The sequence below is a fragment of the Macaca mulatta genome, chromosome 16, assembly GCF_049350105.2.
Source record: "Macaca mulatta isolate MMU2019108-1 chromosome 16, T2T-MMU8v2.0, whole genome shotgun sequence".
NCBI lineage: Eukaryota > Metazoa > Chordata > Mammalia > Primates > Cercopithecidae > Macaca > Macaca mulatta.
In genome coordinates, this window is record NC_133421.1 from 21908820 (window position 1) to 21926730 (window position 17911).

Sequence of the window (17911 nt, forward strand, 5' to 3'; positions counted from 1 at the left end):
CTACGGTGCAAAAAAGTTTTGAACTAGAGAGGTGGAGGACACACAACACTGTAAATGTGCTAAATGTCACCGAGTTGTAGACTTAAAAATGGTTAACTGGGCCAGGCGTGGTGGCTCAAGCCTGTAAACCCAGCACTTTGGGAGGCTGAGGCGGATGGATCACCTGAGGTCAGGAGTTCAAGACCAGCCTGGCCAACATGGTGAAACCCCCTCTCTACAAAAATACAAAAATTAGCTGGGCATGTTGGTGTGCATCTATAATCCCAGCTACTCGAGTGGCTAAGGCAGGGGAATCGTTTGAACCTGGGAGGCAGAGGTTGCAGTGAGCTGAGACGGCGCCATTACACAGTGTGATACTGAGGTGACAGCTTCCAGATGTCCATAAGAAAACAACTGGATCATAAACACATCATAGAAGACAAAGGTATATTTTGCCTTAAAATCATCTCACTTCTTTTTTATTTTTTTTGAGTCTTGCTCTATCATCCAGGTTCGAGTGCAGTGGCTTGATCACAGCTCACCACAGCCTTGACCTCCTAGGCTCAAGTGATCCTCCCACCTCAGCCTCCTGAGTGAGTAGCTGGGACCACAGGCACACACCACCATGCCCTGCTAATTTTTAAATTTTTTTGTACAGACAGGATTTTACCATGTTGCCCAGACTGGTCTTGAGCTCCTGAGTTCAGGTAATTTGCCCACCTCAGCCTCCCAAAGTGCTGGGATTACAGGTGCAAGCCACACCGCTCCTCCCTCGTCTCACTTCTTTAAAACACAACAGAAAAAAAATTACTAGGAACAAAATCAGACACACTGTGGCCAGGCATGGTCGCTCAGGCCTGTAATCCCAGCACTTTGGGAGGCCACAGCCGAAGGACTGCTTGAGCCCAGGAGTTCAAGACTAGCCTAGGCAACACAGTGAGACCCTGCCTCTACAATTTTTTTTTTTTTTGAGACATATTCTCGCTCTGTCGCCCAGGATGGAGTACAATGGCCCGATCTCAGCTCACCGCAACCTCCGCCTCCTGGGTTCAAGCAAGTCTCCTGCCTCAGCCTCCCAAGTAGCTGGGACTACAGGCACCCGCCACTGCACCCACCTAATTTTTTTTGTTATTTTTAGTAGAGACGGGGTTTCACCATGTTGGCTTGGATGGTCTCAATCTCCTGACCTCATAATCTGCCTGCCTTGGCCTCCCAAAGTGCTGGGATTACAGGCGTGAGCCACCGCACCCGGCCAACAAAAAATTTTTAAACATAGGAAGTCACTCGGCCTCCCAAAGTGCTGGGATTCCAGGTGTGGCGGTGTGTGCCTGTGGTCCTAATGAGAGGCTGAGGTAGAAGGATCTCTTGAGCCCAGGAGGTCAAGGCCGCAGGGAGCCAGGACTGCACCACTGCACTCTAGCCTGGACTCCAGACAAAGCAAGACCCTGTCTCCAAAAAAAAAAAAAAAAAAAAAATTCAGACACACTTTTCGTGTCAGCCTCAGTTAAATCCATGGGTCTTCTCCTTTACTGAGTACTCCTTGTAGAGAGCTGTACGGGACGTAGGTGCAGTAACCTAATGGACTCACACGTTGTTTCCAATAGGTCTTTCTAGGCTAACGCTTTTAAGAGAGCATCAAATTACAGAACTTCGAGGTGGAAAGGCCTAAAAATATCTTTACCTGGAATTGCTAAGCTCACATGAACTATTAGCTAAAACAGGTCTCTGGCTTGGACCCATTGAAAATGCTATTCTGAAGGCTATCCTGCCAACTCCATCAGCATTCCAAGGAAAACACTACCGTGTAGAAGAAAAAACATTTAATGCACAAAGTCAGAAAACAAAGCCAGCCAGGTGCGGTGACTCATGCCTGTAATCCTTGCACTTTGGGAGGCCGAGGCAGGAGGATCATGTGAGGTCAGGAGTTTTGAGACCAACCTGGCCAACAGGGTGAAACCCCGTCTTTACTAAAATTACAAAAATTAGCCAGGCGTGGTAGCAGGCATCTGTAATCTGTTACTTGGGAGGCTGAGGTAGGAGAACTGCTTGAGCCCAGGAGGCAGAGGCTGCAGTGAGCCAAGATCAAACCACTGCACTCCACCCTGGGTGACAGAGCAAGAATCCATCTCAAAAAAAAAAAAAAAAAAAGAAAAAGTCAAGAGCACAACTGAGTTTTATGTAACTTCTAGAATATAGAATGAGTTTGATTTTGTAAGGCTGTGAAAGGTAAATTAATCTTGAGGCCACACACAGTACTAAGGGAGCCTTTTCAAGAACTGTGTGACTGGAAACAATGAAACCCATTGCTGAAGGCCATTGCTGAATGCCATAAAATGCACATCCAACCCCTCGCTGGCCTCAGGGACCTCACATTGCATGGAGCTCTTTCCTTATAAATGTTTGCCTAAGGTGTTCCTAACTATGTGTTTCAAAGGGTCTGATGTTTCATTAGCAGGGACAGTGTAACTTTTCACAGGAAGTCAGCTGGACACAGCAGGCCATTCACTCAGAACCCTGTGATGCTAAGACAAACTGGGGGCGCAATTCAGCTGAGCTCGGCTTGTCCCTTTCACTTCCCTTGCCAAGTGTCACCAGTGAGGGGCATGCGTTATTTGAGATAAATGACAAAGTGGACTTTTGGAAGAGTGGAACTGCAAATTAAAAATTGAACAGTAGCAATTTAGGGGCCACAACTATCCACCCATCCCAGAAGCTCGCCTCACCCAGGTTGTGCCGCTTTGACTTCGCATGCTCGTGAATATGCTTCTTTGTGAAACAGCCGAAGAAGACGCAGTAGAGGCAGGAATGCAGCCTGTTGAGGTGGACGCCACAGACATGGCAGATGCAGGACTTGGCCTGAAATTCAGAGAAGAGGAAGGGTGAGCACTGTGTGATAGGACAGGGGTGCTCTGAGGAAACAGTCAAGCAAAGCATTCCCCCAAGACAGCTACTGGAGGAAAGGACAAGGGAATTGAATTCCATCTCCAAGGCTTATCACTCTAGAGGATCAGTTTAATCCTTTCAATTCTCCCAAACGGGACTTCATTGAGTTGAAAACTAGCTCCCCATAAGAAAACTCAGCCCACAACCACAACTGCCAAAACCCTGTAAGCTACGGGGATGTTCACACACCTCCTCCTCCTGATCCTGACGGGCACCCCAAGCCCAGCTCCCATCCCCACTGCAGGCCAGCAACTCACACCTAGTCACCCTTAACCCAGACGTCATTTCAGGTTTGCGAATCCAGGTTCCAGGACCACAGCAAATTTAGAAGCAATAAGAAAAAGGGAGGGAGACATGAATCAAAGCAAAGTACAGAAGAAAGAAAAAGGAGCAGGGCACTATCAAGAAACAGACCTCAGAAACCTGAAATGTTAATCACGGCAATGATGAGCACAGTGCTAACCAATCCTTACACCCCCAACCACCCAGGAGCGCCACTGACTCACAATACTAACCGGATGTGTGAAAAGGGACAGCCACCACTGCCAATATTTGCATGATTCGAGCACAGAAATGAGTAAGAAGACTTATTTATACTGAGTTTTAAAAGAATCCCTAAGTCCAGATTGATAAAACATATACACCTACTACGTACCCCTCAGATTTTTTTAAAAAGAAATTAATACTATACAAACACAAAGTCTTCTTCACAGAATTCCATCTAATAAATATCGTAGAAAGACAAAAATACAAGATCTTCATTTTATATTTATCATAGTAATAACCGATTCAGGCAAGAATCATCAGTGGATGCTAGAACCATTGGGTAAAAAATACTGTGTTGGCTGGGCGCGGTGGCTCAAGCCTGTAATCCCAGCACTTTGGAAGGCCGAGACGGGCGGATCACGAGGTCAGATCGAGACCATCCTGGCTAACACGGTGAAACCCCATCTCTACTAAAAAAAAAATAATAATAAACTAGCCGGGCATGGTGGCGGGTGCCTGTAGTCCCAGCTACTTGGGAGGCTGAGGCAGGAGAATGGCATAAACCCGGGAGGCGGAGCTTGCAGTGAGCTGAGATCCGGACACTGCACTCCAGCCTGGGCGACAGAGCGAGACTCTGTCTCAAAAAAAAAAAAAAATTTTGTGTCATTCACAACTGTCAAAATAGTAGAAATGGTCCATATATTCATCAACAGATGAGTGGATGAACAAACTGTAGCATATACACAATGGAATATTAATTACTCCACCACAGAAAGGAGTAAAGTACTGACACACACTACAGTACAGACTAGCCTTGAAAACATCATGCTAAGTGAAGGAAGCCAGAAACAAAGGATCACATATCCTATGAGTCTGTTTATATGAAATACTCAGGATAGGTAAATCCACCAACACAACTCAGATGGGACGTTGCCGGGGCTGGGAACAGGTAGAACAAGGAACAAATTAAAATGTTTTCAATTTTGATAGAGGTAGGGCAGTGACTGCACAGCAGTGTGAATCACAAAATGTTGCTGAACAATTCCTCTGAAACGGTTAATTGTATTATGTGAATGTCACCTGGATAGAAAAATACATTAAGTTACACATACAACTGTCCCTCAGTATCTAGGAATTGATTCCAGGATCCCCTCAGGTACCAAAATCCATGGATATTCAAGTCTCTGATATAAAATGTACTTGCAAAGAACCTACGCATATCCTCCCATAAACTTTCAATCATCTCTAGATTACTTACAATACCTAATACAAAGTAGATGCTATGCTAGCAGTTACAGTGTATTGTTTCAGGAACAATGAGATAAGAAAAAGTCTGTACATGTTCATTACTGATGCACCTATCCCTTTCTTCCCCCAAATATCTTTGATTTGTGATTGAACCCACAGAGATGGAATTCAGACCGCTTGTGTGTGTATGTATGTACGTATGTATGTACGTACGTATGCATGTACACGTGTACTTGTGTATTAAGGCAATAGATACCTACAGTTTCAGAGTATCACTCCAGACTACTTCAGTCAATTAAACAGGAAAAGATTACCTCTACAATAGAGAACTCTGGCCAACGCCACCCTAACCAAACTTATCCCTGCCGCGGAGCACGCAGGTGCAGAGGACAACGTGGCAGCGCCTGTGGGGTGCTCAGACCAACATGATCCATCTGGAATCTGCTCCTGAGAAGTAGGGAGGCGTGTCCAAATTGAAAGACTTCTGCAAAATGACTGACCTGAGCTCTTTCAAAAATATTCATGTAATGAAAGAAAAACAGGCTAGGAATTTCTAGATGACCCAAATCTAAAGACATATGAAAACAAATGCAATCCATGATCTTGGATTGAATCCGATATGCAAATTTTTAAAGGCATAAAGGATATTGGAACAATTCAGGCATTTAAAGTTGGACAATATATGTTAGATAATACTATTTGAAAAGTTAAACTCTGAGTGTGATAACTGTATTGTGCTTATGTAGGAGACTATCCCAGTTCTTAGGAGGTAAACTATCATGATGTCTACAATCAGCCCTCAGGTGATTCAGAAAAAGATACGGAAATAAAACCAGTTAGCAAGAAGCTAACAACTAATGAATCCATATAAATGTATACAATATTCATTTTAGCATTCTTGCTAATGGTTGTAGGTTTCTTATTTTCAAAAACTATTAAACTGAACATATGTACCCTACAGCCTAACCATTCAACTCATGGGTTTATATACAACCAAAGACACGTACAAGGACTTTTGTGGCATTATTACTTGCAACACTCCAACACTGAAAATAAACAAAAATGTTCATTACTAGTAAAAAGAATAAACTACAGTACAGTTAATTCAGTAGACAGCAATGAAAAGGAACCTATGATATACTCAACAGCGTGGATGAATCTCAGAAATGTAACACTCAACAAAACAGCTAAACACAATAAGCTCCTGCTGTGCTACACACTCCATTATATTCTATCTCTACTACACAACCTAGGATGCTCTTCTGCACGGGTTTACCAATCACCAGGGAAGACACAGTTTACAGGCCTTATGGAGCCAACATAGCTAAGAGACAGCTTCTCTCACATTATTCAAACAGCCAACCAACAAGACAATTGGCGCTAAATACAATAAACAGCTGTCTCTGACATACCGATAAAACCTTAATGTCTGGTATAGTCACGCACCACATAGCAATGTTACAGTGAATGACAGGTTGCATGTACAATTGTGGTCCTGGAAGATTATAGTATCATATTTTTACTGTAACCTTCTCTATGTTTAGCTATAGATACACAAATGCTTACAATCGTGTTTCAATTGCCTACAGTGTTCAGTACAGTACATGCTGTACAGGTTTGCAGCCTAGGAGCAACAGGCTCCATCACACAGCCTGGGTGTGCAGCAGGCTGTACCATCTAGCTTTGTGTTAAGTCACTCTATGACGTTCACACAAAGACAAAATTGCCTAACAATGCATTTCTCAGAATGTATTTAAACAATGCCAAAACTGTATTATTATTTTTCCCCAATCTACACTGTGGAACAGCACTTCCATTGATAATACTGTATCAGATTTAAATGTACTAGAGGCAGACGCATGAGTGAGGTAGCACGCGTCTTCCGGTGTCTGGAGGAGGCCAGGAATAGCCTCTGAAGCGGCTACCCTGCAAACACTTTATTTCGGACTACTAGTCTCAGAATTTGAGATGAAATTTCTGTGGTGCTTAGTTACTTGGTTTGTGGTGGTTTGTTACAGCAGGCCCGGGTCACTCACGTGGGATTCACATTCATTTTTATTCTATCTCCCTTCACAGCACTGTAAAGTATAAAACACAGTCAGGCGCGTTGGCTCACACCAGGAATACAGCATTTTGGGAGGCCGAGGTGGGCGGACAGCTTGAGGCCAGGAGTTCAAAACCAGCCTGGGCCAAATGGTGAAACCTCATCTCTACAAAAAATGCAAAAATTAGCTGGGCGTGGTGGCGCACACCTGTAGTCCCACCTACTCAGGATGGTTTGAGCCCGGGAGGTCAAGGCTGCAGTGAGCCAAGATCACACCACTGCCCTTTAGCCTGAGCAACAGAACCAGATCCTGTCTCAAAAAAAAAGAAAAGTTGAAAATGCATTCCCCGGCCGGGCGTGGTGGTTCACGCCTGTAATCCCAGCACTTTGGGAGGCCAAAGCAGGTAGATCATGAGGTCAGGAGATCGAGACCATCCTGGCTAACACGGTGAAACCCCGTATCTACTAAAAATACACAAAAAAAATTAGCCAGGCATGATACTGGGTACCTGTGGTCCCAAATACTTGGGAGGCTGAGGCAGGAGAATGGCGTGTACCAGGGAGGCGGAGCTTGCTGTGAGACTAGATCGCGCCACTGCACTCCAACCTGGGTGACTGACCCAGACTCCATCTCAAAAAAAAAAAAAAATTCATTCCCCAGGCAACCGTGCAGCTCATGTTCCAAACATATCTTAGGACACATTTGCAGACAGTGGGGCTGGTGAGTAAGCCAAGGAGAGAAGCCCAGTGGGGGCACCCACATGCTAAAATGGACCCCGGAGGGGTGGCTCTGTTTAAGCAGCCCAGTACACCACTTCCTGGTGTGGTGGCTCCTGCAGAGGCAGGATTCCCCAGGCTGGCGGGTTTTCCTAGAAACTCAACCTAGAATCTACTACTCCCATAGCCCTTGCAATGATTTCTGAATTAAATCCCTTTCTCCTATAAATTAATTCAACTAGATTCAGTAGACTGTAAGTAAATCCCAAAACATCACTAGGATTTGTATATGACAGGAATTAGGAGAAGAATCAGCAATTTAATTGTTGCTCATCTTACGCAGTGCAGAAACACCCGCCAAATTCATTAATTCGGTCCCAATATTAAGAATATTCCTCTGAATATCCTATTCTCTTACCTCCTTACTCATACTACCTCCCACCCCAACCAAGAAGGATGGGGAGGAGCAAGAGGTTCAGAGGCCTTGTAGTCAACCAGATGTGGGCTTACCCTATGGGATGACTCAACAGTACATTGAATTGAGTCCAGTTTTTAAAAGTGTGCAAACATGACACACCACCTTAAGAGGTAGTACACTTTTCACACACTACCCATGACTTCCTACTGGTCTAAAACCTGAGCATCTTAGGAAGGTAAGTTTAATTCTTGTGCTTTCTCCTCAGCGACTTTTTCAAGGACTCAAATACCGACATAAGTGAAGGGACAAGTATAAAATTAAAAAAACTTTTTTTTTGAGATGGGGTCTTGCTCTGTCACCAGGCTGGAGTGCAGTGACACAATCTCAGCTCACTGCAAGCTCCACCTCCTGGGTTCAAGTGATTTCCCTGCCTCAGCCTCCCGAGTATCTGGGACTACAGGCGCGTGCCACCATGGCCGGCTAATTTTTTTGTATTTTAGTAGAGACAGGGTTTCACCATGTTGGCCAGGATGGTCTTGAACTACTGACCTCAGGTGATCTGCCCGCCTCGGGCTCCCAAAGTGTTGGGATTACAGGCGTGAGCCAGCACGCCTGGCCTAAATATTCTATCTTTTATCGGAAAAAAATATGGCACTAAAAAGCTAAAGACTTCACCAAAATTAGATAATCTTCTCAAATTAAGTTCTCCAACCTCAGAAACCTCAGCGTACAGACTCAGGCCCCTCAATCTCAGAGCCAAAATCAATCTAAGGGTACAGCGACTACAGACCTTTCAATCTATAAAAGGGGTAATTTCATTCAGCAAGGGCAAGACCTCAGACTGACCTCATTTAAGGCTGGGACCCAGCAGTTACTGGTGATGTCCTTGGACAGGTCAGGAAACTTACTTGCCAGGCCTACCTAAAAAGTGTATCCCAAGTACCAAAACCAGAATGAAATTATGTATGAAATATAAAATATTGCAGCAGTCCTCCCTTACCTACAGTTTCACTTGCTGTGGTTTCAGTTACCCACAGTCAACCTCAGTCTGAAAATAGTAACATGGAAATGCCAGAAATAAACAATTCAGAAGCTTAAAACTGCCTGCCGTTCTGAGAAGCAGGATGAAACTGAGTGACATCCCGCTCTGTCCCATGACCATCCCTTTGTCCAGCTTCTCCATGCCGTCTAAGCCACCTGCCCGCTAGTCACTTGGTAGCTATCTTGCCGATCACATCAACTGTTGCCGTCGTTTGTGTTCAAGCCACTTTTATTTAGCTTAATATGGCCCCAAAGCTTGAGAGTACTGATGCTGCAATTTGGATATGCCAAGAAAAGTTGTAAAGGGCTTCTTTTACATGAAAAGGTGAAAATTCTTAATAAGGAAAGAAAACAGTATCAAATGATGAGTTTGCTAAGATCTACAGTAAGAACAAATCTATCCATGAAATTATGAAGGAAAAAAGTTTGCACATAATACATAAGGGATTCAGTATTATCTGTGGTTTCAGGCATCTATCGGGGATCTTGGAATGTATCCCTCAAGGATGGGGGTGAGTACTGGATTATCATAAATGGGAAATGAGGAAGTCCAAGAGATGCTGGGAGCTGCCGAGGGACACACACTTGGGCAGAAGCAAGCCGGGGCAAAATCCTCCTGGTACTGACCAGCTTAGGCTAGCCTTCCTTTAAATTGAGTTCACCTCAGCCGGGGCGCAGTGGCTCACGCCTGTAATCCCAGCACTTTGGGAGGCCGAGATGGGTGGATCATGAGGTCAGGAGATTGAGATCATCCTGGTTAACACACTGAAACCCTGTCTCTACTAGGCAGGAGAATGGCGTGAACCCGGGAGGCGGAGCTTGCAGTGAGCCAAGATCACGCCACTGCACCCCAGTCTGGGCGACAGAGCAAGATTCCATCTCACAAAAAAAAAAAAAAAAAGGGAATGAACTTTCAATCCACTCAATGGATATTGCTAGACGAAAGAAGCCAGTATGAAAAGGTTGCAGACTGTATGAACCCAATGATATAACATTCTGGAAAGGAAAAAACCTCCGAGACGGAGAAGAGATCAGTGGTTGTGGAGAGTCAGTAGGTGAAGCACAGGGATTTCTTCGGGTAGTGCAGCTATTCTGTACAGTGCTGTAGTTGTGGATGCCTCTGTCAAAATCCACTGAGCTTGAAAGCACAAAGAGCAAACCTTAATGTAAATGATTTTTTAAATCATTGATGAGGCCCTACGGAATGCAGGCTGAGGCAGAAGAAACAGATTGTATTACACACATAGGACACAACTCCGCCAAGAGGGGTGGGGAGGGAAGCACCTACATAACGTGGGAATGAGGGGAGAGTGTACAACTAAAAGCAAAAGGAACTGTAACTGAGCACAGTACTTCAAGGGGTCGTTTCGCAAGGGAGTACAGGACAACAATTCTGAAACCTCTATTCAGGTATACCAAAGCAGAAGAGGTAAGTAAACAGATTGTGGACAGTGGGAGCCAGGATTTTCTCTGCTGGACAGAAAAGTTACAGATAAGCTGGAGGGGAAGGCTAGAATAATCCCTATAGATATGGATGAGAGCTGGAGATACCAACATGAACTCATGTAGAGCTTCATGTGGATGCTGATGGATATATATCAAAATAATTACAGACCTGTATATACACGCATTTGTATATACACACCTGTTTCCCAGCTCTGTCCCTTGAGGGGGCCAAGAAGCCAGGATATCCCAGTAGTAATGAGCACACCAGTGCCCAGATCTTGGTTTCTAATTCCATTCTCCCAAAAAAGGAACTAGGGATCCTTGGAAAATGCTGGAGTCTAAGGCTGGGGCAGAAAACACATAAGATGATCCCAGAACATAGTGTCCTTCCAGGAAGTAAGGAAGTGCTCAAAAACAACAAACAAAAGATCATGTGGCTATGTGAAAGGGACACCGGAGCCAGCTGAAAGAGCTCCCAGTGGATACAGCCAGATGATGGGAGCAACAAAACAAACCACACAGCACTGGATGATAACCCAAAGCATACATTCAATATCCACAAGTCCATGTTGATATACACAAGTGAGTAAACACACGAGTGAGGATGAGCAAATCTTCCACACAGAAATGTTCCAAATAATTTAAATAGCTACTCCACCCTCAAGGAGGAGGAACAGAACTCCCCATCCCAGTAGAGTACCTATGCAGAGTAACTGTCTTCCAAAATAAACAGTACATAAAGGAGGGAAACAGTCACTCTGCAGTGGAGAAACCTGGCAAACATGACCTTGGACATTCAGTCAGGCCCAGCAACCCAATACATCTTGACAGCATCATCCTTAATATACGGGAATGAGAAGAGCACTTCACCTCTGTGGTCTTCCTTCCCAAAACCCATAACCACAGCTGAATCACGAGAAAAACATCAGAAAACCAAAACTGAGGGACATTCTACAAACTACATGACCGGGACTCCTCAAAACTCTCAAGGTCACCAAAAAAGACAGCCCGAGAAACTGTCACTGCCTAGAAGAGCCCAAGGGGATATGAAGACTCAAAGTAATGTGGGATTCTGAGACAGAATAAGGCCATCAGATGAAAACCAATGAGTTCCAAATAAAGTACGCAGTGTAGTGAATGAACTAAATACACAAACACAAATGAGGAGAAGTAAAAGCGGGGAAATCTGAACGAGACGGTGGATTTTATCAAAGATAGACTGTACCAATGTCAACATCCTGGTGGTAATCGCACTCCATTTCTGCAGGAAGTCACCCTTAGGGGAATGGGGAAAGATACACAGGATTACTCTATTGTCTTACACCAGTATGTCAATCTATGATGAATTCAAAATTAAAACCTTAAACAGAAAAATGTTTACATTTTAGATCTTTTACTTAGACCCCACTTAGTATGAACGGTGTAATGTTTTGTTGTGATGATTTGAAAGAGCCAGTTCACTATAAAGTAAAAAGTACACTCCTCAAATAAACGAAGTTTAAAAGTCTACTTTTAAAATAGCACGTATCATCCCAGCACTGTAGGAGGCCAAGGTGAACCTCCTAAGGCCAGGAGTTCAAGACCAGCCTGGGCAACATAGGGAGACCCAGTCTTTATTTTTTTAAATAAATAAATAAATATATAATAAAATACAATAGCACGTCTCAGGAAAATGAGCTAAACTATTAAAAACAAGTAATGAGAGCTGTCTACAATGTGCTCACCACCATCCCAGCACCTGGCTGAGCCAGTAAAGACTAACTGAGGCATTGTTGGATGGCTGGGAGGGATGGCTCATGCCTGTAATCCCAGCACTTTGGGAGGCCAAGGCAAGAGGATCACTTAGCTCAGAAGTTCAAGACCAGCCTGGGCAACATGGCAAAACTCATTACTACCAAAAATACAAAAATTAGCCAGGTGCAGTGGTGCATGCCTATAGTCCCAGCTACTTGGGAGGCTGAGGCAGGAGGATCACTGGAGCCCAGGAAGTCGAGGCTGCATTGAGCCATGATCATACCACTGCACTCTAGCCTGAAAGACAGACCGTGTCTCAAAAAAAAGTAAATACATAAAAAATAAAAAAATAAAAAAATGTGTTTTGAGAACACAGTGCTATTAAAATTTTAGATCCAAAGAGAGAAATGATCTTAAATATATTACCTGTTCTCTGGCCAGGCATGGTGGCTCATGCCTGTAATCCCAGCACTTTGGGAGGCCGAGACAGGCGGATCACGAGGTCAGGAGATAAGAGATCATCCTCGCTAACACAGTGAAACCCCGTCTCTACTAAAAATACAAAAAATTAGCCGGGCGTATTGACGGGCACCTGTGGTCCCAGCTCCTCAGGAGGCTGAGGCAGGAGAATGGCGTAAATCCGGGAGGAGGAGCTTGCAGTGAGCCGAGATCGCGCCACTGCACTCCAGCCTGGGCGACAGAGCCAGACTCCGTCTCAAAAAACAACAACAACAACAACAACAACAAAACTTACCTGTTCTCCAAAGTGTCTATATTCAAAATATAACGTAGAATGTTATATCACAATCACTTTCTGCCAATTCCTATCTTTACAGACAAACCCTGAAATGGTAAGAATTTTGTTATATTTAACACACACCAAAAACACAAAGGAGAGGCCACTGTGGTCGTGCCAGTCCTAAATCATGGAAATATATATATATATCTTTTTTTTTTTGGAGACAGAGTCTTGCTCTGTCGCCCAGGTTGGAGGGTAGTGGCGTGGTATCAGCTCATTGCAACCTCTGCCTCCCGGGTTCAAGCGATTCTCCTGCCTCAGCCTCGCGAGTAGCTAAGATTACAGGCGCGTGCCACCATGCCCAGCTAATTTTTTATATTTTTAGTAGACACAGGGTTTCACCTTGTTAGCCGGGATGGTCTCGATCGCCTGACCTTGTGATCCGCCTGCCTCGGCCTCCCAAAGTGCTGGGATTACAGGCATGAGCCACCACACCCAGCAGAAATATTTTTATAGTCAGCAATACAAGAGTTTTACTGCAACTCTGGCCAGGTGCAGTGGCTCATGCCTGTAACCCCAGCACTTTGGGAGGCCAAGATGGACAGATCACCTGAGGTCGGGAGTTTGAGACCAGCTTGACCAACATGGAGAAACCCCGTCTCTACTAAAAATACAAAATTAGCTGGGTGTGGTGGCGTATGCCTGTAATCCCAGCTACTTGGGAGGCTGAGGCAGGATAATCACTTGAACCCAGGAGGCAGAGGCTGCGGGGAGCCAAGATCGCACCATTGCACTACAGCCTGGGAAAAAAGAGCAAAACTCCGTCTCAAAAAAAAAGAGTTTTACTCCAATTCAAGCTTCTTTTGGACAGAAACTTATCAAGCCTGGTCATGTGTTTGTCATGTTCTGCCTATTAAAAGAAAAATCAAGGCGGGCGCGGTGGCTCACACCTGTAATCCCAGCACTTTGGGAGGCCGAGACGGGCGGATCACGAGGTCAGGAGATCGAGACCATCCTGGCTAACACGGTGAAACCCTGTCTCTACTAAAAAATACAAAAAAAAACTAGCCGGGCAAGGTGGCGGGCGCCTGTAGTCCCAGCTACTCAGGAGGCTGAGGCAGAAGAATGGCGTAAACCCGGAAGGCGGAGCTTGCAGTGAGCTGAGATCCGGCCACTGCACTCCAGCCTGGGTGACAGAGCGAGACTCCGTCTCAAAAAAAAAAAAAAAAAAACAAAAAAATCAAAGTTTGGGTACAAATTCCATAACCCACTTGTCCTTAGATAACAAAACTCGTAATTCCTATTCATTCAGGGATTCATTTCTGTAGTTAAACTGTACCTGAGATGTCAATCTCAAAAAGTACCTTTGTTTGTTTACAAAGATTATAATTCAAGTTGAAGTTTGTTTTGAGATAGGTTTTGTTGCCTAGGCTGGAGTACAGTGGCACAATCATCAGCTTAAAGTACTTTTACAGTCAAGTTCACATCATTAAAACCAAAAATATGGCTGGGCTCAGTGGCTCTGGCCTGTAATCCCAACACCTTGGGAGACAGGAGGATGGCTTGAGTCCAGGAGTTCAAGACCAGCCTGTGCAATATAGTGAGATACTGTCTCTACAAAAAGTAAAAAAAACATTAGCCGGGCATGGTGACACACGCCTGTAGTCCCAGCTACTCAGGAAAGGCTGGAGTCCAGTAGCCTGAGGCTGCAGTGATCACTGATCAGACCACTGCACTCCAGCCTGGGTCACAGAGCAAGGCTCTGCTTCTACAAAAAAATGATTTTTAATAAAATAAAATTTAAAAAACAAAACTGTCCTAAGCTTACAGATCTGATGGGAATCCTATGCAGGTTGTCCAACTGTTAACCACCAGGTTTGTTAAACTATTTCTCAAACCAACTCTTGCTTAACTGGGCCACTAGAGAGTGCTAGAAACGCAGTACACCGCACATGAAGTGATACAGGTAAGTCAGTCCCGAGTCAGTTAAAAGCATGGAGGGCTTAAGGGGCTCCTTGCTGGCACACTGTCAACTAGCACTGCAGCAGCCCCCACCTGAATTTTGAAAACTTTTTTCACTATCCGTCTACAGCTCAACTTCTAACTGGTAAATAACATACATGTGGCTCAACAGTTTTGAAACTAAGCAACTGACATCTGAAAAGATTAATCAGAGCCATAAGTAACGCAAAAAAAAAAAAAAAAAAGTAATTCTTTCCTTTAGGAAATTAGGCAAAGTTAGTTAATAATGGTTTAAACTTGACTCCTTCAGCTTTGTTAAAAATACCAGAGGGGGGGAAGAAAGGGAGAGAGAGGGATGGAAGGGAAAAAGAAAAGGAGGAGGGAGAGGAAGAGTGGGGCATTCCCCACTTCATCCAAAGTACAAACGAATCTTGGGCACGTCACGTCCCAATCCAGACACCAGAAGGCCGGCTTCAACCAGGTCATCTTTTTTTTTTTTTTCCAGACAGGGTCTTGTTCTGTCACCCAAGCTGGAGTGCAGTGGCCCGATCACCACTCACTGTAACCTCCGCCTCCCGCGTTCAAGTGATTCTCCTGCCTCACTCTCTCGAGTAGCTGGGATTACAGGCGCCCGTCACCACACCCAGCTAATTTGGCCGGGCGCGGTGGCTCACGCCTGTAATCCCAGCACTTTGGGAGGCCGAGGCGGGCGGATCACAAGGTCAGGAGATCGAGACCACGGTGAAACCCCGTCTCTACTAAAAATACAAAAAAAAAAATTAGCCGGGCGCGGTTGTGGGCGCCTGTAGTCCCAGCTACTCGGGAGGCTGAGGCAGGAGAATGGCGTGAACCCGGGAGGCGGAGCTTGCAGTGAGCCGAGATCGCGCCACTGCACTCCAGCCTGGGCGACAGAGCGAGACTCCGTCTCAAAAAAAAAAAAAAAAAAAAAAAAAAAAAAAAAAAAAAAAAATTTTTGTATTTCTAGTAGAGACAAGGTTTCACCATGTTGGCCAGGCTGGTCTCGAACTCCTGACCTCGTGATCTGCCTGCCTCAGCCTCCCCAAGTGCTGGGATTACAGGTGTGAGGCCACCGCGCCACGCCAGGCCATCTTTTCTTCAAGACACACAATTCTACTAGCAAGACTCTAACTCCGATCCTAACAGAAACGTTTTATCTCTGATTTTAGTTCATCTAGACATAGTGCTTCCCGCTATCTTTACAGATAAAAAAAATTTTGAGTCCGGGCGCGGTGGTTTACGCCTGTAATCCCAATACTTTGGGAGGCCGAGGCGGGTGGATCACCTGAGGTCAGGAGTTCGAGACCAGCCTGGCCAACATGGTGAAACCCCGTCTCTAGTAAAAATACAAAAATTAGCCGGGCATGGTGGCAGGAGCCTGTAATCCCAGCTACTCTGGAGGCTGAGGCAGGAGAATCGCTTCAACCCCGGAGGCGGAGGTTGCAGTGAGCTGAGATCGCGCCACTGCACTCCAGCCTGGGGAACAAGAGCGAGACTTCGTCTCAAAAAAAAAATTTTTTTTTTGAGTTGCTGCTTAATATACCCTACAATCTCAGCAGGCCTGTTGGTATTCCCATAAAAAAAAATGCCACTCAAGGTAGAAACTGCCCTCACAACTCCCAATCTCGGACTGTAATCTACAAAAGCGCGTGAAACTGTAAAAATAAAGTTCACTCACATAGAAGAATCATGTTACGTTCTGATTTCCAAATCCTTAGCAGGCCTAACTGCTGGACGCCAAGACCGGGCTCCCGAAGGGGACTCGTTCCTGGCTAAGGCTTCCCACAACACACAGCGCGCTTCCAAGTCCACGTCTCGGCCGCAACGCAAACCCGGGCGGCGGCTCCGCACCCACAGGCTCGCTCCATCCCCAGCACCCGCCGCTCTCCACCTCCAGTTCCCCGCGGGCCCCAAGGCAGCCGCAAAGCTGCCGTCCAGCGTCCCCCAACCCGCCCCCTGCCCCAGCTCCCGTCCAAGGTCGCTCCCGGCGGCGGGTGATCGCTGCAGACCAACGCCCAGACCCCGACGGCATCCCCCACCCTTTACTCATTTTTTTTGAAATATTTCTTTCTCTGCACCCCCATCCAGCCCCGAACCCTCTGGAACCAGGAGAGTTCCCCGCAGGGACCTCTCGCACGAACGACCGGGACCGCCCACTGAAGTCCCAGGCTCCCCAGGCAGCCGGGCAGGAGAACACCGCCCCCCGCCCGGAAGCACTCGCCCCTCCCGGGCCAAGAAGGATAAGGGAGGGGGAAGGCGGAGAGAGAGGAGGGGGAGGGGAGAGAGGAGGGGGAGGGAAAAGAAAGGAGGGGGAGGGTAAGGAAGGACGGAGGAAGGGGACAGAGGCGAAGGATGGGAGAAGGATGAGGAGGTGGGGGAAGGGAGGGAGTTGAAAAGGGGACGGGGGGGACGAAAAGGAGGGGGAAGGGGTAAAGAGGAGAGAGAGCAGAAAGAGAGGGGAAGAGGAGGAAGGACAGGGAAAGGCAAGGGGGAAAGGGAAGGGGGAAGGAAAAGGGCCCCTCCCCCGGCCGGCCTCAGGAGAGGCAGGAGGCCGCGAGCCCGCCCCGGGGTGGGCTGCCGGGCGCACCTTGCGCTTGCGGGCCTCAGCCGTGCCGCTCCACACGAAGCACTGGTAGATGGCCCGCAGGTTCTGCTTCCAGTTGTCCACTTTGAAGCTGCCCAAGTGCGAGCAGCCCGGCGGCGCTACAGCCAGCTCGGCGTCCATGGCCTCGCCCTCGGGCTCTGGCCGGGACACCATGGGGGGCAAGGCCCGGCCGCGCGCGGGGGGCGGCGGCGAGGGGGGCGAGGACGACGCCAGCGCGGCGTAGGGGCTGCTCGGCGGCGGGCCTGGCCGGCCAAGGCACGGGCGCCGAGAACAAAGCGCGGAGGCCAGACAAAGATGGGGCTGCGCGATCGCTGAGGGGAGGCTGCGGGGCAGGCACCGCCCCCGAGCTGCGGCTGCTGCTGGCCGCCCGCGCTGCGCTCTCCCGGTTCGCGGAGGGCGTCGCGGGGCGGGGCGCCGCGGCCGCGGACGGAGATTACGTCACCCCCCGGCCGGCACCGCACTGCGCAGTCTCTGGCCCGCGCCAGGCCCTTCCCCCCTCTCGCGCGCCCGTAGGCTGTGGGTAGACCGGAG

The 17911-nt window shown here is 46.9% G+C and overlaps 1 protein-coding gene across 4 annotated transcripts in view; it reads right to left on the reverse strand.

The window, feature by feature from the left end:
- USP22 (ubiquitin specific peptidase 22) overlaps positions 1 to 17706 on the reverse strand; it is a 43664-nt gene extending 25958 nt beyond the window's left edge. The window contains exons 1-3 of one of the 4 annotated variants that reach the window (XM_077970539.1): positions 16454 to 17365; positions 11548 to 11598; positions 2703 to 2835 (exon numbers count right to left, since the gene is read on the reverse strand). In XM_077970539.1, coding sequence (XP_077826665.1) covers positions 2703 to 2835; positions 11548 to 11559 — 145 coding nt within the window. In that variant the 5' untranslated portion in view covers positions 11560 to 11598; positions 16454 to 17365. Of the gene's footprint in view, positions 1 to 2702; positions 2836 to 11547; positions 11702 to 12482; positions 12604 to 16453 lie in introns of those variants that run through there. The other 3 variants (XM_077970540.1, XM_015118820.3, XM_015118821.3) reach the window with 3 other exon arrangements.
- Between the last annotated feature and the right edge of the window lie 205 nt (positions 17707 to 17911).